Source organism: Rhinopithecus roxellana, chromosome 1 (genome assembly GCF_007565055.1).
Source record: "Rhinopithecus roxellana isolate Shanxi Qingling chromosome 1, ASM756505v1, whole genome shotgun sequence".
NCBI lineage: Eukaryota > Metazoa > Chordata > Mammalia > Primates > Cercopithecidae > Rhinopithecus > Rhinopithecus roxellana.
In genome coordinates this window covers 124278094-124303319 of record NC_044549.1, presented here as the reverse complement: position 1 = coordinate 124303319, position 25226 = coordinate 124278094, and the positions used below count along the sequence as shown (strand labels likewise).

Genomic DNA, 25226 nt, shown 5'->3' with positions numbered 1-25226 from the left:
CTCAGCTCAGGGAAGAGGCTGTCAGCTGAGTCCCCACTGAGCATTCTGGGGTATAGGGTCTGTACACCACCTCCTTCTTAGGACTGATTCCTGAGATGCCAGAACCCAACAGAAGGCGAGGTTCCTGCTATAGGTTCCTCTTTCCTTCTTGATGAGGAGGGTAAGTCCCACAGTAGTGTCTACCTTACTGCTTGGTGGAGGTTATGGTGGGCTTTTATAGGGGAAGGAGCAGGATCCCAGAAGCGTTGCTACTTAAATAAATAACATGCAAATTAGCACCTGCTATTTTCAGTCCACAGGTCAAGGCACTTTGGGTAACAGGCAGCAGCACTGAAGAGAAATGCTGTCTGGGAGTTTTTTGTGAAAATATGAAAACACAGCCTCCCCTGTCAATGGGGAGCTCCGTGCTTGAAGGGGCCCTGACCTTGCCTATCATGAGGGTGTGGCAGAGTGGAAGGGATACAGTGGCACAGTTGCCTTGACTGCAGTCAGAATGGGGTATAGGGGACGGGCAATGCAGGGGTGACTCTGAGCATGACTGTAGCCTGGGGCACAGGGAGTTGGGGGCAGCTGAGGGACACATGGTAGAAGGGGAAGACACCTGCTGAAAGGGAGCTGGGAGTCAGGCACTTGTCCGGAAAGAAAACCCAGCCAAAGAGGGAGAGAGGAAAAAGGACTGTCTATCTCACATAGGCTTCCTCTGTGCTCCTGTGAGGCTTATCTTCAAAGAGCCCTTAGGAGCCATGATCTCATTTGTCTCCCATGCCAGCGCTCTCACAGCAGCTCTTTACAAGGGGTAAACTGAGGCATAGAAAGTCCAGGAAATGTCCAAAGCAGAGGGCAGAACGCAGACTAATATGCATGAGGTCCCTCAGCCAGATTCCTGGGAGGGCGTAATTCCTTCTTCCTTCCCACACCTTCCCCACCTCAAAGGATCTCTGGAGTCACCTTGGCTGAGGCCCGGGGTTCTTTTGGCTAAAGTTTCATTTCCAACAGAGACATCGAAAGATAGTTTATGGGAGGCTCTCCTTGTCTCCTGGACAATAATCTCAGAGGTTGATGTGGTTGGTTAGAATGGGGTAAGAAAAAAAGGGAAAGACTTGAGAGGCAGTTTGGTGTGCTCTGAATTCCAGTGTCATTTGCCTGAGGGTTTCTGGTTCCAGGGTCACCTGTCTGGAGCCTGATCACATACCCCATTTCCTGGTGAGCCCCAGAAATGAGATCCTTGAGGGGATTAGGGTCCCAGGGTAGGTATCCACAACTCTGTCCATTGACCTGCCCTCATGTCTTCTTGTTCCCATCAATCACGAGGCTATTTCATTCCTTAGATGGAAAAGCCCATCCTTCCACAAGTTTTGGCCAGTCAGAGAACGTCCCCCTGGGCCTGTGGGTGATAGCTGGGCCTGTGACTCCTCTGCATCCTAGCCAGGCCTGGTTGACAGCATAATGGCAGAGGCAGGACAATGGGCATTTTATAGCAGGATGATTAAAAAGAGAAAGAATTAAATCAGAATGGAGGGGCAGGGAAAGGAAAGAGAAAGGAATTGGGAGAGGGACTTCAGTGAATTAACCCTTTCCATACTGTGGCAAGATCATTGGGGAATTACCTAGCCACATCCTTACTCCCAGCTTTCAAAAACCTACTCTCAGATGCCCCATTGACCCAACTGAATCCTGAGGGAATCATCTGTCATGACCTTGACAGCTGTCTAGGAAAATAATTTCCAGTCTCTGTGTGGCAGAAGTTTTCAAAGCATATTCACATGTATGAGTTTATTCTATTCTCAGACAACCTAAGCAGGTATTATTATACTTGCTTTAGAACATTAACAGCAAGAAAGATTAATAATAGAGTGGCCTAGTTTGGCCACAGGTTTAGAAGCCACAATGACATTGGGTCCAGGTCCAGGCAATGGATTTCTTTACCATTAGCAATGCCTGTGTCTTCCAGAGTTCCTCATGCATGAGTGTGGGGAGCTTCTCTCCTTTCCTGGACCAGCATGACTGCTGTCTTTCCTCCTCAATCTCCAGGCCCTTCCTGCAGGAAATGCCAGGTACCCTGGATCAGACCCAGTTCATGTGGTCAGAAAATCCAGAACGTTTGAGCCAAAAAGGACTTTAGAGAGCATCTAGTTCAAACCCCTCATTTTCGCAGAGGAGAAAATTAGGCCCAGACAGGGCAAGTGACTAGCTCGAGGCCCCTCCACACAACTCAGGTGTCTTGATTCCTGGGGCAGACTTCTTTTCATCAGTCAATGGCACCACTTCTTGCCACTCTCTCCCTGGGGCTAGTGTGGTGCTCAGATGGACAGGTTTGCAAGGTAGATGGGAGAGTTTGAACTGGGGTCACTGGGAGTCAACGGATGCACAGTGGAGTGTTCCAAAGCTCAGCCCTAATCCCAGCTGAGATTTCTCTGGGGTAGCAAGTCAGCCAGCTGAAGGAAGGGGTCCTGGTCCCAGCTGTGTTTCTGTTCAACAAATATTTATATAACCTTCAAGGAGACCTGCCTTTCTCACCACCCCCACAGTTGGGAGGGGCAGGAGAGAGGGTAGACCCTCCACATCTTGTATAGTGAGCTACCGTCTCAGTAGTCCTAGCTGATTATCCTGCTTCCAGTATCCCAACACATCAGTGGCTTTGTGTGCTTCTGAGAACATGAGACAGAGGACCATAGGAAGGGGTAGGGGAGAGGGGCTGCCCCTCCAGTAAGGGCCTGATGGACCCTCACCCGGGGTCACTGGGCAGATGCCAGGGTGTGTGTGAGTGTGTGTGTGTATGCATGTATACAAACCCTCCACCTCAAGAGGCCAGGAGCAATCATTTCAGATCAGCTTAAACATCCATTCCACTGTACTCCATTGCTAATTTGGATCCCATATCTCTGTGAAACAGAAATGAAACCTCATACAATGTATTGAGAAAGTACTGTAAATGATCTCCTCCTCCTCCTCCTCCTCCTCCTCCTCCTTCTTCTTCTTCTTCTCCTTCTCCTTCTTCTTCTTCCTCCTCCTCCTCCCTTCTTCTTCCTCTTCTTCTTTTTTTTTTGAGACAGGGTCTTGCTCTGTCACCCAGGCTGGAGTGCAGTGGCATGAACACGGCTCACTCCAGCCTCAATCTCCAATCGCTCAAGTGATCCTCCCACCTCAGCCTCCAGAGTTGCTGGGACCACAGGTGCAAGCCACCACAACCAGCTAGCTTTAAAACTTTTTGTAGAGAAAGGGTCTCACTGTGTTGCCCAGGTTGGTCTCAAACTCCTGGGCTCAAGCAATCCTCCCGCCTAAGCCTCCCAAAGGGCTAGGATGACAGGTGTGAGCCATCACACCTGGCCAATGTTATCTTCTTTAATCCTCAAAACCATCTCCCCACCTCCACTTCTATCCCTGGTGTGAGCCACCATCTGCTCTCACCTAGCTAACTGCAGCAGTCTGCTTTCCATGCTTCCTGGTTCCCCTGGTGTCCCTGTGGTCTGCTCTCCTCAGAGTAGCCAGACAGACCCTTTGCAAAACATGTTGGATCACATCGTCCCTCGCCCTGAAGTCCTCCAGTGGCTTCCTTGCTCTTAGAAGAAAAGCTAAAGTCCTCAGCATGGCATACATGGCCTCTGGCTACCTGGGACCTCATTTCTGGCCACTTGCCCCCTTGCTAACGCTCCTTCAGCCACAGCGACCTCCCTGCAGTTCCTTTAACTTATGCTGATTCCTGCCTCTGGGCCTTTGCATATACTCTTCTGTCTGCCTGGACAGCTCTCTCCCCAGTTATCTGCATAGTTTATCAAAGAAGCCTTCCCTGACTACCCACTCTCAAATACCCACTACCCTATCACTCTCTGCCTCTTACCCTGCTTTATTTGTCCTTATGACACACAGCACCACCTAATCTATTGCATGTTTATTTGTTGGCTTGTTTGCCATTTCTTTTACTCTCTTTCTTAAATTTAATAATTTTTTTCTAATACAGAAGGTTTCACAAATTTGGGTATCATCCTTGCACAGGGGACACGCTAATCTTCTCTGCATTGTTCCAATTTTAGTATATGTGCTGCCAAAGCGAGCACTGCCATTTCTTTTTTGTTTTGTTTTTTGAGACAGAGTCTCGCTCTGTTGCCCAGGCTGGAGAACAGTGGTGTGATCTCGGCTCACTGCAACCTCTGCCTCCTGGGTTCAAGCGATACTCATGCCTCAGCCTCCTGAGTAGCTGGGATTACAGGCACATGCCACCATGCCCGGCTAAGTTTTGTATTTTTAGTAGAGAAAGGGTTTTGCCATGTTGGCCAGGCTGGTTTTGAACTCCTGACCTCAAGTGATCCACCTGCCTCAGCCTCCCAAAGTGCTGGGATTACAGGTGTGACCCACCATACCCGGCCATTTCTTTTCATACATGAGTTTAAGAGTAATGCCTATTTTTCCTCCTGCCACATCTGCAGTGTCTGGTATATATTAGGTGGTCTACAAGTGTTTATCGAATGTATGAGCAAATATCACAAGGTGGGCATTTCTTTCAGATAATGACACCAAAGCACAAAGAGGCTAAGTAATGCACATAGGTAGTGAGTAGCAAACCGAAAATTATATCCAGGCCAGTTGGGCTTGAATGTTCCATCTACTTTGCTACTCTACCTCCCAAGAGCAGGAAACTAACCACAAGGACTTGTGGAGATAAAAGAGATTGTATAAGCCAGCCATGGTGGCTCATGCCTGTAATTCTAGCACTTGGGGAGGCCAAAGTGGGTGGATAGCTTGAGCCCAGGAGTTTGAGACCAGCCTGGGCAGTATGGTAAAACCCTGCCTCTACAAAAACAAAACAAAACAAAAAACAAAAATTAGTGTGTATTTTAAAATTTAAGAATTAGCCTGTTCTACATTTTAAACTTAGCACGGATTAAAAATAGCATAGTGGTGCTTGCTTGTAGTCCCAGCTACTTGGGAGGCTGAGGTGGGAGGATTGCTTGGGCCCAAGAAGTCAAGGCTGCAGTGAACCATGATTGTGCCACTGCATTCCAGTCTGGGTGCCAGAGTGATGCTTGTCTCAGAAAGAGAGAGAGAGAGAGAGAGAGAGAGAGAGAGAAGAGAGATTGTATAGCTGTTGCCTTCCAAACTTCAGGAGTATCTGATCAGAGCTGGCGAAGGGTGGTATCTCTTAGTTGGAACCTCACACAGGGAGCTCCTTTTCCTGGCTAAATCCAGAAAACAGGGAACATCAGAGGAAAGTTCACTCCAGCATGGGCACAGGGTAGCTGGCTATCCCCCAGGGCCCCTCTTGGAGGCTCATTGTGGCTTGGAAAGGGGCAGTGACAGCCAGATGATAAGCTCTGTCCCTGATCTTCTAATAACACTCAGCAGAATGTCAGCAGTCCTGGGAACCCCAACTGCTGGAAGTCCCACCACCTGAAATTGTCCATATGGCCATGTGTGTGTAGATAGTGTCATTCCTGAACTGCCGTTTGTCATCAAACCCACATGGGCCAAGACAGAAGCCAGACATCAAAGTAGAGGAAGAATGAGAGATTGAGGCTGGGGAGAGGGGCTGGAAGAGGGTGAGCAGTCAAAGAGGGCAGGGTCTAGGTCAGAGATTTATTCCTGTCTCCCAAGCTGGAGAAGTCCCAACAAGAAAGAGAAAAGGCATGACACAGACCCCTTTAAGTAGGAGCTGGCCAAAGGAGAAGGGGTGTAGGCTGGTGAGAATACACTCGCCTTACTCTGGGTCACACCCCACCCCCGCCAGGCTGAGCACAAGGTCACTCATCTTGCTCCGGACGGGCCCCTCCACCTCTCACACACTCTCTGTGCCTGTCTGGTTGCCACACACCCCCTGCACATCGGCGGGCCTGTGTCCTCAAACAGTTGATCTTGTGCACACACAGCCTCTTTGTATCCAGCCACCTCTCACACACATGTTCGGATGGGTCTCACACAGTATCTGTCTGTCTCTCATTTCCACTGCTTGGCGTGCACATCACGAACGCGCTGACTCTGTTTTTCTACTGCACATGCCCCCGCGTCAGCCTCTCCTACCTTGTCTCTCCGTGATCCTGCCCTGCATATTCAGTGAGTGTTGATCTGCCTCCAATGTAGCTATGTGCTTTCGGTCTCTATGGGCCCGACTCTTTCCTCTGGCCTGCTTTGCAAATCTATACTTTTATGCCTCTTCCTGTGTTTGTTCCATTGTCACACTGATATATAGATAACAACCATTCAGTCCTTCAGCATCTTTGGACCCTTAAACCTTTATACTTCACTAGGTAGTTCCCTCTGCCTGGCCTGCTGGCTTTTCTTCAGCTGCAGTGAATGGCCTTTTACTGCCTGGCCAGAGACATCTGATAGCCCAGAGGCCAGAGCTGGCCCCTCATGAACATCCTGGGACAGCTCAGCCTTTGAGCTGGAGGCAAACAAGGACTTGTATTCACACAGGCTTGGGTTGCTCCTTCTGCCCTTGGACCAGAGTTCCTGACTGTGGATACTTTGTGGCTCCCCAAAGCAAGACTCTATCCTGGAAGATGGAGAGGTCATGTAAGGACATTCCAGGAGGGGGTCTCTAACAATGATTCATTGGTCAGTCGACAGCATGGCCTGACAACCTACACTGCTAGGTGTTGAGGGGAAACAGAGAGAGAGAAGACAGAGTCTCTGTCCTTGGGAAGCTCCTATTCCAGTGGAAGGCCTGTGATCCCTGCCCCTGACATGCTCACAGGCTTCCGGGACACAAGGGCTGCACACAGAGGGAAAGGCTTCAAGGAGCACATGGTGAGGCAGCAGGTGTACTGGAACGTGCGCAGAATGTTGGGGAAAGAGGCCTGGGTTCTGTTCTGGTGGGGCCACTTTGAGTTATGTGATCCTCCCAAGCCAGTTAATCCAAGTTCCAATTTCTTCACTTGTAAATTGGGTGGGGGGTGGGGGAGACAATATCTAATTCACATTAAATAAGATAATGCCATATTAGTGTGTGCAAACCGTGCATGCTAGAATCATAAAAGTGCAAATTACTGCAGTACGCATCATGCACACAAGTGCCAGGACAACCCAGAGTCCAGTGGGATGAATCAGGAAAGGCTCCCTGGAGGGAGGGGATTTGGCAAAGATGGGTGGGCAACTGGACATCACCAACCAGGTGGAATAGTTGGCCATAGATGATGGCCTTTGTAGCTTTGGTTTTCTAGGAGCAACCAAGAGAAGGGATGGATGTAACATTTACTGACACCTGCTGCATGCCAAGTGTTATTTTTTCAGATGGAGCCTGATCTCAGCTCACCGCAACATCCACCTCCCAGGTTCAAGCAATTCTTATGCCTCAGCCTCCCGAGTAGCTGGGACTACAGGAGCCCACCACCAGGCCCAGCTAATTTTTGTATTTTTAGTAGAGACGGGGTTTCACCATGTTGGCCAGGCTGGTCTCGAACCCCTGACCTCAAGTGATCTGCCTTGACCTCCCAAAGTGTTGGGATTACAGGCGTGAGCCACTGTGCCCGGCCACCAAGTGCATTACATACATTATATGTCACTACATGCTAACAACAATCCTATTGCCATATTCATATTCTCGCTTAAAATAGATAAACAGCTTTCCCAGAGACTCAGAGCTGGGATCTGAACACCAGGCCTATCATATTTCCAAACTTGTGTTCTTTCTGTAATATCAGACTACATGGAATTTCCAGGTACCACACAAGCTCAGCTGGCTTACCGTAGAACATAAGGAGAAGGTTGACAATTAAAGAGGGGAGACAGTGGACAGGTAGACAGGTGGGCAGAGCTGGTGGGGGAAAAGCCAAGATCATCTCAACAGCTTCCTTGACCCTTACACATCCTGACTGTCAACCAAATTGCATGTCATCACACTAGGTGGAAACTCCAGCAACTCAACTGTAGGTTACTAGGACACACTAGAGGGAGGACCACTCCTTAGCTAGCATTAGTTGCCATGGCAACCAGAATATATCCAGCAGCCCCTCTGGAATACCTGGCTTACTCCAACCCTTCACTAACCCTGTTGGGTTTGAACAGACACTGTTATCCAGATTAACGCTGCATAGACTGAGGGGTGCTGCCCACTATTTTAAAAATTAAGGAGGCTGGGCACAGTGGCTTACCCCTGTAATCTTAGCACTTTGGGAGGTCCAGGGAGGATTGGGGATTGCTTGAGCCCAGAAGTTTGAGACCAGCCTGGGCAACATAGTGAGACCCTGTCTCTACATTTTTTGTTTGTTTGTTTGTTTGAGATGGAGTTTTGCTCTTCTTGCCCAGGCTGGAGTGCAATGGCGTGATCTCGGCTCACTGCAACCTCCACATTCTGGGTACAAGCGATTCTCCTACCTCAGCCTCCCAAGGAGCTGGGATTACAGGTGCCTGCCACCACACCAGGCTAATTTTTTGTATTTTTAGTACAGACAGGGTTTCATCGTGTTGGCCAGGCTGGTCTCAAACTCCTGACTTCAGGTGATCCACCTGCCTCAGCCTCTCAAAGTGCTGGGATTACGGGCATGAGCCACTATGCCTGGATTTCTAAAGAAAATTGTAAATATTAGCCAGGTGTGGTGATGTGTGCCTGTAGTCCCAGCTACTCAGGAGGCTGAGGTGGGAGGATCATGTAAGCCTAGGAGGTAGAGGCTGCCATGAGCCATGATTACACCACTGAACTCTAGCTTGTGCAAAAGAGTGAGATCCTGTCTCAAAAAAAAAAAAAAAAAAAAAAGGAGTGTTTTGAGAGCCAGTTCACATCTGACCCAGGAATCTAACTCCACATCTTCCTCTCGTCTTTCCTTCCCATCTTTCCTCTTTATAACTGGTGGTGTTTGTGTCCCACCTATGCCCCTCTGCAGTCACTTTTCCCGTATGTGCTGTCTGAGCACAACTGCAGGTACCTGTGACTCAGACTCAGGGATTCCTCTCAGCCTATGTGCAACAGGCTTGAAACACAGACCCAGTGCCCTCTAGGAGCTGCTTGCTCTCAGTCAATAATGAATGGAAGCTGACACATAAATACCCATGCTTCCTTGACCTTCTGGTGGGGCAACACTGAGGTGTATTCCACGTCATCTCCTAGAAATCCGTAAGCCCCAGTTGCCCACAGCAGTAACCTGCACATGAACATAGCCTGTACTGGCTTCCTTCTCTTCCCTGACTCACTTTCCCACTCCTATCAGCACTTTCTGGGCACCTGCCAAATAAACCACTTACACCCAAATCTTTGTCTCAAGGTCAGCTTCTGGGGACCCAGCCCAAGACATTCTTCATATGCAAGAAACGTGTTTGAGTGAGGGACTGACAGCCCAATTAGCCAAGTCATGATGGGAAAGAGGTCATGGCCACTTGTGTGATTCTGTGTGCAGTGAGCTTAGCTATTTGCACAACAAGCACATGCTGTTCTCAGCCCAGACCCCAAACCACAGATGGGCACCATTTGCTGCACGAGAACATTGTGTGAACAGGTAAAAATGGGTCAGGACAAATCCATCTTTCTTGGCAAACAACTTATTATGTCATTCTTCCTGTGAGGATCAGAAAGATCATTTTCAAGCATGAAGGTTAATACATTCTTTGTCAAAGAATGTATTATCATCTAGAATGTGTCTGTGACAACTTAGGTCCAGCAGCTTGCTAATGTCTATCATCAAATGGCTGATGGAGAGCCAGCATTTGTTAAGCATTTATGATATCTAATGTAAGAGCAGTAACTAATTTAATCCTCACATCAATCTTACAGAGTAGGCACCACTTCTCTCCACAGTTTTCAGCTGAGGAAACAAGCAGAGGGAGGTGAAAAACTCATCCAAACTCAAAGAGCTAGGAAGGAAAACAGGCAGGATACAAACACAGGCAGCCTAGCTGTGAGTCTTCACTCTAAACCATGCTATGGCTCTGCCCATCTGCGGTATGCCTGTGTTGATAAGCCTGTTCTCAAAAGTCTGTTTATTTAACTGCACGTTACAGGATTAAAAGACTATCAAGACTGTGTTGCGAAGCATTCCTTGAAATGTAAGTCAAAGCCCAAATTTAATGTCCTCATCTTCCAAGTTGAAGAAACCTTATTTTGATACTCTAGCAACCCCTAATTAAGACTGAAGCCATCAGCTAAATGAACAGAACATTATGTCGAGATCAGAATAATAGATTTCTATTTTATTTTATTTTATTTTTTGAGATGGAGTTTTGCTCTTGTTGCTCAGGCTGGAGTGCAATAGCGTGATCTTGGCTCACTGCAACCTCTGCCTCCCGGGTTCAAGCGATTCTCCTGCTTCAGCCTCCCAAGTAGCTGGGATGACAGGTGCATGCCACCATGCTAATTTTGTATTTTTAGTAGAGATGGGGCTGTATCATGTTTTTCTTGGTCAAGCTGGTCTCAAACTCCTGACCTCAGGTGATCCACCCACCTCGGCCTCCCAAAGTACTGGGATTACAGGCATGAGCCACCACACCCAACCAGAATAATAGATTTCAAACTGACCGCTCTTTACACTTTTCAAAGCGCTCTTACTATTCTTTTCCATTTGATCTTCTTAAGGCAAAAGTGATTACCTTTTTTACAAATGAACAAACTAAGATCAGAGCGGACAGGTGACTTGCTCAGTGCCACAGCAAGTTAGAGGTGTGCTTAGGATTGAACTCCAGATCTCAGAATTAGCCCAGTGCTTCTTCCCCTACACCACAGAGAAGCATCAGCCAAGGCTATGTGTATGAATCTGGAGTCAGCATTCTAATTGTTAGATATTATCTTCAATGAAGCAACAGCCATCGTCTACTTCAACTACATACTGCTTCCTTTACATATGGACCCAGTAAGTATCCTACCTTTCTATTTTATGTTAATTTTTAAAATTTAAATTTCTAGAGACAGGGTCTTTGTTGCCCAGGCTGGTGTGCAGTGGTGTGATCATAGCTCACTGCGGCCTCAACTCCTGGGCTCAAGGGATCCTCCCTCCTCAACCTCCTGAGTAGCTGGGAGGGACCATAGGCACGCACCACCATGCCCAGCTAAGTTTTAATATTTTTTTTTGTAGAGACAGTGTCTTGCTATGTTGCCCAGGCTAGTCTCAAGCGATCCTCTCACCTTGGACTCCCACAGTGCTGGGATTACAGATATAAGCCACTAAGCCTAGCCCACTTATTATTATTATTTTTTTTAAGAGACAGAGTCTTACTCTGTCAGCTGAACTGGAGTGCAGTGGCACAATCAAAGCCCACTGTAGCCCCCAACTCCTGGGCTCAAGTGATCCTCTTGTCTCAGCCTCCCAAGTAGTTGAGGCTATCCATAGGCACGTGCTGCCATGCCCGGGGTCTCACTTTGTTGCCCAGGCTGCCTACCTCCCTTTTAGATTTGAAGTCCTTTCAGGAGAAAAACTGAGTTTCCTTCCCGAACTTGAATGTTGGGTCCTCCCGAGGATGGCCCCCTACTGTTCTCTGCTTCTATCCTTGGGTTCCATAAGCAACAACTAGGCCTGGCCCAGCTGTCCCGCTAGGCGGGATTCCTAAAGACCTATCAGGAAACAGACGAGGCAAAGGCAGAAGAAGAAATAAGAAGTGGGACAACTCGCCTGCTCGTCCATTCAAATTCAAAAGGGGTCTCTTTTCTTTGTACAAACCACATAAACCCAGTGCTCATTGCAAGAGAATTCTTATCAATGAGGGTGGCTGGGCTGGGTATCTTGGGGTCTGAGAGTCAGACATGAGCCCAGTGGGAGGGCAGTGAATGCAGCTCCTTCTCAGGAAGGTAGCTGCAGAGGCTGGGGCCCTGACAGTAAGGCTGGAAGTGTCTCTTTAAGGCTTGAGCTCGCTGATTCTGGGAGCACAGAGCCAGCCTGGGAGAAGGCAGGGGCCTACAGTTTATTTTATTTGACATTTTTCAACGTCAGGACACTTCAGAGCCAAGGAGGAAACGAATCCCATCTGTTCTGAGCCCCCAAGCACAGTTCAAGAGGACAGGCTGGGGAGTGGAGCAAGGGGTGCTGAAGAGAAAAGAAGACTGGAACATCTAGCCACACACAGAGGGCAGGAAGCAACCTGATGAGGGAGCCAGGGTGTGGCAGAAGTTGCCAAGGAATCCTTCTGTTCCCGACACACACTTACAGCGCTCACTCAAGATGGAGCCTGCTGACTCTGTTTAATGCCCTGTGGCCCTTGGCACAGGTTGCGGGACAGCAGTCCTGCTGGGGCTGTGGACCTCATACCTCTACGTAACATGAAGGGCACCCTCTGGAGTTGTGGGACTTGGCAGTAGTGTTGCTGCGTTGGTCTGCAAGTCCCCATCCATTACTGCCACCCAGCTCAGACACAGCTCACCCATTCACATACACAAAAATGGACACATTGAGAGGGAAACTCACGTTAAAGTAAAGAGGAGATGGAGGGCCCTCTGACCTCCTCCCACCAGGCACGTGTGGCTCCCATACTCAGTGCCTGCATCCAACTCTGTATGGGTCCCCATCCTCTATTCCCCTCCCACTCCAATGGATGCCAGGGATGGAAGGACAGATGGCTGTGAAAGTTATCTTCTTATTTAGATTAAATTCCAGACCTTCCTATTTTTAGAAAAACAAATTCCTTTTGTATTTCCAAGTGGTAAAAATGGCCCAAGCTGTCATCTAGGACAGTCAGCAGCCAACTCGAAGTTGTCTGCAGTGTCATGATTTGGATATTACCCTGGCGAGACTACTTCTAGTGTCAAGCGGGTGATCAGTCTAGGTGCCAAATTTTAAGAGGATCATTGACGTCTTGAGAGCTTCCAGAGGAGGGTGACCAGGACAATGAAAGGTTCAAAAAACTGGGTCATTTAAGAAAGTACTGAAAAAAGCTAGGGACATTTTCTTTTTCTTTTTCATCTAGAGAATATTTGAGCTATATTAAGAACATGTTGAAATACTTGGATGAAGACTTACACCCTTATTCTATTTTTCCCAGATGACAGAATTTGAATCAATAGGTAGAAGTTACAGTGAAGCAGATTTCAGCTGAATATTTAGAGACTTTCTTATAACTTAATTCTATATGATATGGAATAAGCTTCCCATCTCTATGCCTATGCAAGCCAAGGATGAAAGACTGTCTGTCAGGGATACTGTAGATAAGATTATTGTACTAGATAGGAAGATGGGCTAGTCTAAAATTACTGAGAAGCTTTAGAAAAATGTGGCCTTCTGGGTAGCAGAGATTCTGCATTGGTAAGTCTGAGGTTTAGAATTTGTATTTCTAAGAAAACCCTGTCAGCTATAAAACTCTTAGAAGAAAACATAGGGGAAAAGCTGCGTGGCATTAGATTTTGCAATGATTTCTTAGATATGCCACCCAAAGCACAGCCAACACAAGAAAAAATAGATAAACTGAATTTCATCAAAATAAAAAGCTTTTGTGCATCAAAAGACACTTCTACAGAATGAAAAGGAAACCCAACCCACAGGATGAAAAAAAAAATCTCCAAATCATATATCTGATACAAAGTTCATATCTAGCATATATAAAGAACTCTTAACACTCAAAAAGAAAATAAACAATACAATTTAGAAATGGGCAAATGACTTGAATAGATATCTCTCCGAAGAAGATATACAAATAGTTAACAAGTACATAAAGATGTTCCATATTACTAATCGCTAGAGAAATCAAAACCACAATGAGATAACCACTTCACCTCCATCAGGATGGGGTTTTTCTTTCTTTTTTTTTTTTTTTGAGTCGGAGTGTCACCCAGGCTGGAGTGCAGAGGTGTGATCTTGACTCACTGCAACATCCGCCTCCTGGGTTGAAGCAACTCTCCTGCCTCAGCCTCCCGAATAGCTGGTGTTACAGGCACACAACACCACGCCAGCTAGTTTTTGTAGTTTTGGTAGAGATGGAGTTTCACCATGTTGGCCGGGCTGGTCTCCAGCTCCTGGCCTCAAGTGATCTGCCTGCCTCAGCCTCCCAAAATGCTGGGATTACAGGTGTGAGTCACCGCGCCTGGCCAGGATGGCTATTATAAAAAACAAACAAAACAGAAAATAGTAAATGTTGGGGAAAATGTGGAGAAATTAGAACCCTCATTCATTGCTGGTAGAAATGTCAAATGGTGCAGCCATTGTGGAAAACGGTATGGTGGTTCCTCAAAAAAACAAAAAACAAAAAACCAGCGAACGAAAAAACCAAACACATAGAATTACCATATGATCCAGCAATTCCATTTCCAGGTATATACCCAAAAAGAACTGAAAGCAGGGACTTGAATAATATTTGGACACCAATATTCAGAGCAACATTCTTCACAATAGCCGAAAGGTGGTAACAACCCATGAACAGATGAATGGGTGAACAAAACGTGGTGTATACATACAACAGAATAGAGTTCAACCTGTAAAAAGAATGAAATTCTAATGCTACAACATAAATGCTCCCTGATGACATTATGCTAAGTGAATAAGCCGGTCATTAAACAACAACAACAACAACAAAGACTGCATGATTCCACTTATATGGGTTACCTACAGTAGTCAAGTTCATAGAGAGAAAAAGTAGAATGGTGGCTGCCAGGAGCTGAAGGGAGGAGGAAAGGGAAGCTACTGTTTAATGGGTACAGAATTTCTCTTTGGGGAGAAGACAGAGTTCTGGAGATGGACGTGATGATGGTTACACAGCAATGTGAATGTATTGCATGCCACTGAACTGTACACTTTAAAATAGTTAACATAAAATGGTAAATTTTATGTTATATGTATATTACCATGATTTTAAAAAATAAATCCTTTTTAAAAAAACATGTATGATTATTCTGGCAGCAGCATCAGAGTCACTTTCTTCCTTCTAGTTTGCTGACTTCAGTTTGAAGAATTTGCCTTCTTTGATTTGCTGACTAATGACCCTGAAAGGGGCCTGGTCACTGGAGGGAGAAGGGAGAGCTGACTTGAGACTGAACAGGGGCTTGGGAAGAACCCTTAAACGGATGATCCCCCTGCAGATAAACGGAGTGTGGAGAAAGCGCCAGAATTACTGTCATCTTTTATGGCTCACTCGGATAGCTTGGAGCCGATTATGTCACCCAGTGGGGAGAGATCAGTTTTTCTGCTGGCCCAGTGCTGGGAGCTCTTGGGAGGTAGGAAAGTAAATTGCAGCAGGCCGAGGCTGACGGGTGGGAAGGGGTGTCACAGTGTGGCTGAGGAGGGAAGCGCTGACGCTATCCCTACGGGGAATAGTCCTATCCCTTTGATGACTAGAGAAACAGTTTTTTAAGAAATAGGACATTTTCTAAATTATAACATCTAGATGGAAACCACAGTGGGGATGAGAAGACCAACAGGAGGCTGAGCAAGGTTTGCATGTTCACTTAAAGAGTCGCTGGAATCCAGGTTGCCTTGTTACTAATTAAAACAACACCACTTAACCATGAAAACATATAATTGAGGAGTGACTGTTTACATTAAATTACTGGGATTATAAGTTGATTCCCTTCAACTCTGACTTCTCAGATGGCCATGTTTACAGTCCTGGCAGGGAAGTTAACAAACTCGTGTTAAGGGTTACTGCTAACTGAAGGTTGACCATAAAAAAGGCATGTGAAATGATCTTGTAAACTAGCATCACAGTTTACAGTGAGGTCCACTTTATGGATATTGTCATGCCAACAATTGATTCTGCGTTCCCCATGCAGACTCCAGGCTTCCCCCGGCCTATAGCTGGGGGCTGTGCAGGGAAGGCAAGTTCTTATTCATGCTAGTCTCGGTGAACTCTAATGTAAAAAAAATGGATTCGGGAGCACACATACTGTCCAGAGGAAAGAGGATAAAGCAAGGATGTTGGGGGGGATAAAGAGGGTCTTTCCTACCCTTTCCCCCTGCATTCCATGCCCCTACACCCTATTATCTATGCCCCTGGGATTGACCAGCTGCTACTAGATCTGTCTTCGCTGCTGATTCTGAGTGAGTGGGACTCTGGTCAGACTACACAACGCTGACGGTAAGAATCGTGTCTCTCCATCAGTCTGGCACTCTAATAACAAAAATAATAATAGCAGCAAAAACAATAGCTATCATTTACTGAGCATTTACAGTGAGCCGGAATTATTCTAAGTACTTTACATATATTAACCCATTGAATCCTCATCATAGCCCTGAAATAAGTTCTACTCTTATCTGCATTTGACAGATGGACAAATGAAAGAATGCCTGGGGAGGTTAACTAGTTTGCTCAAGCTCATACAGCTAGTTAAGAGCCGGAAGTCCTGCCACCTTCCTCAGACTGGGATGTCTCCAAGCGGGGGTCTTGTACCTTCCAACACTTGGGGTATTTTCTGCCATGGCCATCAGGTGGGTTGGTGGGGTGAAGGGCTGTCAGAGGGGTCTCGTTTCCATCAGTTTGGGAGCTGTACTGGGCAGGGGTTCTGTCACCTCCATCAGTCTGGGAGCTGTGCTGGGCAGGGGTCCTGTCACTTCACCTGTCTGGAAGCTCCCTAGGGTCTGGGGCTACGGTCCTTCTAACACATGGGGGACTTTCTAGAGACTCAGCCCCACAGGGCTTGTGCCACCCTCTGCACCCTCCTGGGATTCTCAGAGGAGAGTAGCAACCTGACACTTCCTCAGGCAGTCCCTGGCAGCTTCCTAGGGCAGAGGCTGTGTGGAGCAGCTCCTCACACACCTTGGCTCTCCTTCCTGTCCAGCACAGGCCTCTGACCACAGAAGGAGCTCAGGACCTGTGCACTGCATGGCTTTTCTCTGGTCTCAGCTCCAGGCTGGCAGATCTGAGCATGAGCGCTGAGGTTGGGCTGGCTCCTGGGATTTAGCAGGCAGTAAACAACTCCATTCATGCGTCAGTTGTTTTGCTCCAGAGCAGCCTCATCAGCTGGACAGGCCCTAACCAGATCCCTCCAAGTTTCTCCGCAGGGGTGGAGATGGGGGTGGGGAACAGTGGATGGCCTGGAGCTTGGCTCTCGCCTTTTCCGAGGAGAGGCTACTTTCCACTCCCTTGAAGTCTGGGATTTTTATTGGGGAGAAGCAGGCCCTGGCAGTAAGATATTCAGTCCCTGAGAAGGAAGGGAAGGGGTACTGCTGCTACTTGTATGGCCCCTTGGCGGAGGAGGGTACCAGCAAATCAAGAAGGGAGAGTGGAAGTGGCAGTCAGCTGAGAGGTGCTCCAGAGAAGCTTCCAGAACCACTGCCTCTCTCCAGTCTCCAGGCTTGGAAGAGTGGGCCAGGATCCCCCTAAGCCCCCAGCACTTCATTCTTCCTATCCTCTCTTCTATCCTCCCAGACTAGGAGAGGACAGCAAGAATGAAGTGCTGGGGGCCTGGGGTCCTGGCCAACTCTTCCAAGGCTGGAAGGCACAGGCACAACTCTGTCAATTAAGGCAGAAAAAGAAAGAAGATGAGGGTCCCTGCAGGGCAAAGGGCAGGAAAGAAGGGTTTGACATGCTGGGTAGGGATTAGGAAGTTGCATGATTGGTAGAAGGTTTGCAGAGGAAGAAACTCAAGGAGCAGAGACTGAGGACCACAGGGGTCGGATACGGAACTGAGGAGTTAGGAACTCCTGGCAAAGGAAGTGGAGCTACTGCTGCTACTCTCTGTTTGACTAGCGATTTCACCTACATGCTCTCATTTTCTCTTCTTAGGTAGATAGATACGATGTTAATATCCTTTTTTTTTTTGCAAATGGGAAAGCAGATTTAGTTGTCCAGGGTCCACACAGAGTTCGCATAAGAGCTGGGAATAAAATGCTCTTCCAAGGCTCTTTGAGTCAGTTTCTTGAGGGCAAAGAGCCAGGGAGGAGGATGACAGAATGAGAGCCACAGAGACCAATGAGAGGGAGGCGCCTTCATTGACCAATCAGCTCCTCGGATGTAGGCCCTGCCCACACCACACCCAAGTCTAGAATAAACCACATCGAATTTCAGAGGCAATAACAAAGTGTACACATCACACTTTTGTATGCTTTCGTCGCAGCACAGCAAACCAAAACCCCTGTTTTGGGTTCCACTCCACTTTTAAGGCATCCCATCCCAGTGGTCTTTCCACCATCCTCCCCACGCCATCCAAGAAGGCCCTGCGCTTACCCGGTAGTGATGTCGTCATCTTCCGTCATGGTCTTGCCCATGAGGTCACTGTCACTCATGTAGCCGGACTTGAGGTCCACCTCATCTGAGTCCAAGGACTCGACCAGCTCCAGGCGAGAGATGTGGCTGAGCTTGCTGGGGCTGCGCATGGGCATGGTGTGGGAGTAGTGGGCCCGCTCCCCGTGCATGTACCAGGCGGGTGTCCCCTCCGAGCGGCAGCTCCCACCCACAGAGGGCGCGTCACCAGCCTGCAGCCGCGGACTGGACTGGCCATAGCGCCATGAGAGAGGGGACGAGCGGTTGGAGAGGCTGGACACGCTGCGTGGGTTGGCATCATCGCTGTCATAGCAGGTCGTCTCCAGGGAGCTGGGCGGAGAGCAGAGGGCACTACTTAGTCCTTGGTACGGCTGCTGTGTGCTCTGTCCCCTCACACGCACCCCAGCAATGCCTCCCCTCCACCCACAGGCCCTCTCACCTCCTCCCCAACTGCCCAAGCTCCACCTCCTCCATGAGGCCTCTGATTGTGTGTTACCTTTGTAATAAGTTATCTGTTTGACAAAGGAAATGATCTTAAGTGGTTAGGGAAGCAATCCTGTATGCTATTAAGAGCCTAGATTGTATAATATGACCTGGGTTTGAATTCTTTTTTGCTATTTGTTAGTAAGTGAGCTCAAGGAAAGTACTTAACTGAAGCTTCAGGTTCCCCATCTGTACAATGAGGATAACGGCATAACAGCTACCTTATAGAGTTGTAAGGATCACATACGTACAGATGGAACACAGTGCCTGGTATATGGAAGGGGGCAACAGATCTGGGGGCAAGTGGGAGAGACTGGTCACTTGAGCTTAGAAGGCCTTGACTATTTTGTTAAGGATGTGTCCATCACCTCTTTTCTATTAATTAGCCGAGGGCTAGCTGATTCCCCAACATCAGATATAGGAAAGCTGAAGTAGAGTGCAGAGGATAGGAAAAGATTTGGGAATCTTGGGTGTATGGCAGGTCCCCAGTAAGACTGGTCCAAGCCACAGGCCTAGGGCAGCAGGGGAAGTAGAGCCTCCCCAGAGAATAGGGCAGCCTTAACTGGACAAAGGAGAGGACACAGGGAACCCGACATGTGGGTGAAGCCGAATGTCCAGAGTCTCAAGCCTCAGGCCCTGCTAGACCAGGCCAAGGGAGCAATGCCCAGGTTAGTGCTGGATGGCCTGAGACTAGGGGAGCCTGGGGGCCTAGGGAAGGAGATAGGGCCGGGGGTCTGCAGCGAGGAAATACAACTGGAATCTGGTTGAAGGGGTGGCTTGCACTTGGGTTCAGGCTGAGCCCCATAATTCCACCTAGCCTAGCAGTGAGGCCAGCCCAAATCAGCCTTAGGCAGGGTCTCCATAACTTGTCCTAACTTAAGCCAGACAGGACTAAGTGAAACGGGGTTTGGTGGCCAAGAAAGCTGGAGCAACTGAGGCAATCTGTGGCTGGACATGAGTTGTCTGAACTCAAGCAATCACTGGTCTGTGAACACATCCATTGCTTAGCCACTTTGGGGGCTGGAATGGGAGTGGGACATGGATTTTTCCATTCTGATTTCTATCAAGTTTCTTGAAAAAAAGAAAAATGTCCAAAGTTGTCTCTATTGGACCTGAGAAAATATGGTCTTATTTTCTGACCAGCAGAACTTGAAGGATCCAAACGCTCTTGAAACTGAGTGTGCTGGGGTCCTGGCAGTAGTCCTGTGGGCAAGATGGCGGAGGCTCTGGCCAGGCAGGGCAATCAATGGCGGCTGCTTCTGAATCTCTGGAGGGCTTCCTGACCGGATCCATGCCCAGCCGCTCCCCTCCCGGCCCTACCAATTCTTTTTACTTATTTATTTATTTTTGACAGGTTCTCACTCTGCTGCCTAGGCTGAAGTGTAGTGGTACAAACACGGCTCACTGCAGCCTTGACCTCCTGAGCTCAAGTGACCCTCCTGCCTCAGTCCCAAAGTAGCAGGGATGACAGGCACACATGAGCACATCCTGCTAATTTTTGTATTTTTTATAGAGATGGGATTTTGCCATGTTGTCCAGGCTGGTCTCAAACTCCTGAACTCAAGCAATCGTCCCACCTCGGCCTCCCACAGTGCTAGCGTTACTGGCATGAGCCACTGCCCCCTGCTTCTGGCAGCCCTTTAGGAACCCCTTTGTGTTCTGCAGCTCTGCCTCGTACAGTGTCTTGTTTCAGCTTCTAATTACCGTGGATCTAGACATCACATCTCCTTGGACAGAAACGGACATTCCCCGAAGCCAGAGACTATGGTGATGGTGTGACTTTGCCTGCCTTGCTCACTCATGACTGTATTTCAGCACTTTGCATGGTGCCTGGCCTGCAGCTGGTGCTGAAGAATGAATCAAAGAGGAGCAAACCCACGACGGATGTGTAAATAAAAAGCAAGGAAGTTTGCATCAGAAAACTCAGTCCAGGGCCCTATGCAGTAAGTGCTTGATAAGAGCAAGCTGACCTTGACCACGGGATGAGACACGGGAGAAAGAGGATGATGCTAACCATACTGAGAGGGTGGCGGGGATCTCCAGGGAAACTGGTTTGGGTAGTTAGCCTACACCATGGTTATACACTGGTGTGGGAATGAGGGCTGCACTCAGCATTTGTGTTCCTCAATTCTATTCCTGGCCTGCCCCTGTTTAGTTCTTTGTACTAAAAGTCCTCTTCCCCTATTCCACAGCTCTCTCTCTTTTTTTTTCAATTCCCCCAAACACATCTCTAGACATCTCTAGACCTAAGCTGGTGAGGAGGATTCTAGCTCAGATCCTCAGTTCTTGAATTCCAGCCTGCACCCACCCTTCAGGCTTGCCTCTCTCTGGGGAGGACACAGTTTCATTTCCTCTCCAGCCACAGTCTGACCCAGACTTTCCTTGCTGGGGGAAATGAACCAGTAGAAATAGAGGAAGCAGCACAGGAGTAAAGGCTTCTGAAGAGGAATGGAATCTAGTTATCCTGGGAGTTCCTGGGTGAAAACAGCCTTGCAGGAAGCACACACTAGACTATAAGCTCTGAGGATGAAGCTTGTGTGTGTTCTGGGGAGCCAGTGCCCAGCGCTGTGCCTGACACACAGCCGGCATGAGTTCTGAGCATGCTGAGTACAGAACCCACCCCTCATCAGCCAGTGTGACTCTGGCAGGTGCCTCCCTGCCCCCAGCCTCATTCGCTAACCCAGGGAGTATGTATATATCCCGCCTACTTCCAGGGCTAAGGGAAGGGCTCATTGATAGAAAGCACTTTAAAAAGTAAAAGAGCCAGTCGGGCGTGGTGGCTAATGCCTGTAATCCCAGTACTTTGGGAGGCCGAGGCGGGTGGATCACCTGAGGTCAGGAGTTCGAGACCAGCCTGGCCAACATGGTGAAACCCCGTCTCTACTAAAAATACAAAAATTAGGCAGGCGTGGTGGCACGTGCCTGTAGTCCTAGCTACTTGGGAGGCTGACGCAGAAGAATTGTTTGAAACTGGGAGACAGAGGTTGCAGTGAGCTGAGATCATGCCAAGGCACACCAGCCTGGGAGACAGAGACTCTGTCTCAAAAAAAAAAAAAAAAAAAAAAAAGCCATAAAACGTCAGGGAATCATTGTTTTGGCCATCAGTGTGGAACAGGAATAATATAAACCAAAGTCTAAGAGAGGAAGTGGCTCTAGGTCCGTGGTAAACAGAAAAACCAGCTCCGGGGCTCTTGGTTCCTTTCCTATAAAGGGAGGCAGAAGCCAGACGCCTTACACTCTCCCCCTAAACCAGTCAGCATTATGCAAAAGGCTTGATTTAAGCCTTCCCTTTCCCACTAGAGGCAGAAAACAAATAGCGCCTGCCTAGGGTCAAGCTGTCCGGCTTAACGGAGGGGCTGGGGGCTGGCTGCTCTGAGTCAGTGGCACCAGGAGGCTGGAGCTGCTACTTCTGTCCCACTCCTGTGAGTGAGTCATTTGGGGTGTGACCCTCTCAGCAACTAAGCACTTTCTGGCTTCTTTGGCATGAGGCTGGTGGGTGACTTGGTGCTGAGAGATGTTCCAACAATTTCCTTGGATGGGGAAAGGCAGATGTCCAAGATTTCATCCGCTGGGTCCTAAACTGATAAGTCAAGCTCTGCCAGACCCCTGTTTCACTTGGGTTCCTGCCGGGGGCTTAGGGCTATAAGGGAATGGCAGCAGGGGACAGATGTAAGGGAGTCCTGGAGCCCCTACTATCCACCTTTTTCCAGGACTTCCTTGGTCACCTCCCTTTCAGTAGTCAGGGATCTGCTGGCCTGAGCAGAGGTAATCCCCAGAGAGTTTTGATTTATCTTATCATTGAAAATATTCGAGATGTCTGAGAGTAAAGGGCTGAGTGTCCAAGATGCGGGCATGGGCTGGGGATAGGGGGAGGAGTAGTACAAGGAAGGAGAAGGAGAAGGGTCTTCTAAGCAGGAAGAACTACAGCCGATGGCTGAAAGCTACTGAAGACTAAATGCAGTTCCACATCAGAGTCACTGCAATCCCACAATGCACTAGGGTGACTGAAAAGCAGTGAGTTGGCCGGGTGTGGTGGCTCACACCTGTAATCCCAGCACATTGGGAGGCCAAGGTAGATGGATCACTTGAGGCCAGGAGTTCGAGACTGGCCTGGCCAACATGGTGAAACCCGATCTCTATGAAAAATACAAAAAGTAGCTGGGCGTGATGGCAGACAGCTGTAATCCCAGCTACTTGGGAGGCTGAGGTGGTGGGCGACAGAGTAAGACTCTATCTTTAAAAATAATAATAAAATTAAATTAAATTAAAAGCCCATGTTAAAAATAAAAAAAGGAAGGTAATGAGTTCTTTGTCATTGGTGGTATGTAAATATGTCCATGGGTGTCCATCCTCAGAATCCCAAATGGCCACACCCTGGGCTAAAAAAGTCCTTTACCACTGCCCCGTGTCCCAACTTTGCTCTCAATTTTCCGGCCCCAGGAGTTGGAGAGGAATCTACTTCCAGTCTAACTAGGGAGGCTTCCTAGCCCTCACACAGGCTTCCTGCCCCACACCCCCCATGATTTCCCAATCTGCTTGTCTGTTCTCCCTCCCTCTGTCCCCAGAGCTTAGCCCAGCCCTCTGTCCCACTTGGAGCTGACAGCATGAGCTCATCTGGGCAGTCCAAGGAGCCAGCAAGGGAAATTCTGAGTCACAGCAGAGCCTGTGGCCAGGACTTTGCTCCAGAGAGAGGTGCCGTGGGAGGGCTGAGTGCCCCATGTAGCTGGAGGCTCTGAGGTCTCTGCAGGCAGTGGGCTAGGGGACACACCTAACAGGGCAAGGAGCTGGGTGACACTGTGTGGGCCCTGTTGAGCACTCAAGCCTCCCTCAGTGGCTGGTAGAAGAGGCCAGGGGCCACCTAATTGACACAAGAGTGAAAAGATCCAGGTGTTGAGAAGGGAACTGATTCTAGAACCCTAGTTTGATGGAGACTCAGGAACAGGAAGAGAGCATTTAGTAAACCTTCTCTTGACAGACTGAGGAGACAGAGGTCTAAGGAAGGAGACTGACTATCAGAGATCACACACTGAGCTGTGTAATGGCTCCCACTTCTGGCTCCTAGACTAGTGATTTTCAAGCTGATTTGCTGAAATGAAATGAAAAGCTCAGGCACAAGCAGATAGAAGACAAAGCCAAGCTTCTCTTGTTGAGATCAATGGATTTCCTCCTCCTTCCGCAGTGGCTCCACGCATCAGGCCACCTGGCTGACCTGGCAGAGGTGTGGAGGGACCCGGGGGCCCTGCCCTCCAGAATGTGGTGGAGAGCCAGAAAGGCAGAGGGCATGACCGTCTCTGCAGCTCGAGCTTACCTGTGAGTCACCTGGGACCCCCGCAGGCTGGACATGGTCTCTTCCAGGTTCTGTCGGAGATCCAGGACATTCTGCACTGTCCTCTTTCTCTGGGACTCTGGGTCTGGGAGGGAGAGAAGGAAGAGCTGGGTGAGTGAAGAGGACTTAGTGCTGGGATCCTGGGGGTCAGGAAGTGGAGATTGACAGTGTCCCCAGGAGGCTAGTCCCTGGGCCATGATAGTCACCTCCCTCCTCCCTTTCCCAAAGACGACCAACAGAATGGGCCCTCTCAAAGGCCCTGGGCATGTGCCCTTGAGCCCTCTGAACCCCAGACCCTGGCAGGGGGTACAGGCATGGGTTTCTGTGTCTGTGCACTCTTTCCAGAGCCCCCAGGTAACTGCCTCTGCCTCTGGCTTTGTTTTGGGGAGGCCCTGCTTCTCACAGCAGAGGTCTTGAGCAAGATTTCTCATGGCTGAGATAAGCTGGAACATCTGCCTGAAACGGCCTCCCCAGGGTCGTGCTGATAAATGTTTAACAACCAACTCTCGGAGAAAGGGGACACTGATGTATAGTGTTTGCCAGTGTCCATGGTATAAAGCCTCCCATCATGGCCACTTTCAATCCACCAATCTGATGTCACTGACCACAGTGTTAGGAAGAGGTGCTAACAATTGGCTCTGGGGAACCGGTACAAGCTGGCTTCGGCACACCTAAGCCCAGGCATGGACTGGTAATATCTGGGGTTACTCTATGGGGTCCCGGGAAGTTAGTTCAGATATAGCCTCCTAAAGGCCAGGTGGCTGGTGGGAGGTAGAAGGGATGAGCAGTCATTTTCTGGAGCTTGAACTGAGCTCTGGGCAGTCCTCACCCAAGTGGTGCAGTCCCCAGTGAGGAGGATGCACGGGTGTGACCCAATCCTCAGAATCCCAAATGACCAAGAGCCATTTTATTCAACCCTGCTGTCCAGATATTAGCCTGGACAGATGAGAATCTACAACAGCAAACAGTGAAAATAACATCCAAATGACTGAGAGGTGCTTGAGCATAAAGGAACTCAAAGAATGTTCTCCTTCCTTCCTTCAGTCCATCCAGTGAATCTTTATCAAGCACTTACTTCATATCAGGCACCACCCTGGGCCCTGAAGACAGTATAATGAAGAGAAGCTGGCTCTGTCCCATGACTTATCTTTCATTTTTGTACCTAAAGTCATGAATGGAACCAAGTCCCCCAGTACCTCCCTAAAAGACAATCTGCAGGAGAGAGTAAGGGAGTGACAGAAAGATGATGGCAAAACAACAGAGAAAACCCAAGAACTCTGGCTCTCCAGGCTACTCCCTTTTCTCCTCCATCCCCAAGCCTTCTGTCACTGTGCTGAGGCCAAACACCCCCTCAAGTTCCTCCTCAGCCCACAGACTCAGCAGG

At 48.7% G+C, this 25226-nt stretch overlaps 1 protein-coding gene and 1 non-coding gene across 14 annotated transcripts in view; both read right to left on the bottom strand.

The window, feature by feature from the left end:
• The window catches only part of NAV1 (neuron navigator 1), a 289741-nt gene that overhangs the window by 89312 nt on the left and 175203 nt on the right, over nucleotides 1-25226 (bottom strand). For 12 of the 13 annotated variants that reach the window (XM_030929998.1, XM_030930002.1, XM_030930013.1 and 9 more), the window contains 2 exons: nucleotides 23825-23927; nucleotides 17998-18363 (listed from right to left, as the gene is read on the bottom strand). In XM_030929998.1, the coding sequence (XP_030785858.1) occupies nucleotides 17998-18363; nucleotides 23825-23927 (469 nt within the window). Of the gene's footprint in view, nucleotides 1-17997; nucleotides 18364-23824; nucleotides 23928-24048; nucleotides 24125-25226 lie in introns of those variants that run through there. The other variant, XM_030930053.1, reaches the window with a different exon arrangement.
• On the bottom strand, nucleotides 3949-4055 carry LOC115900851. Its single transcript, XR_004060502.1, has one exon. It is a non-coding gene; the product is annotated as a U6 spliceosomal RNA (small nuclear RNA).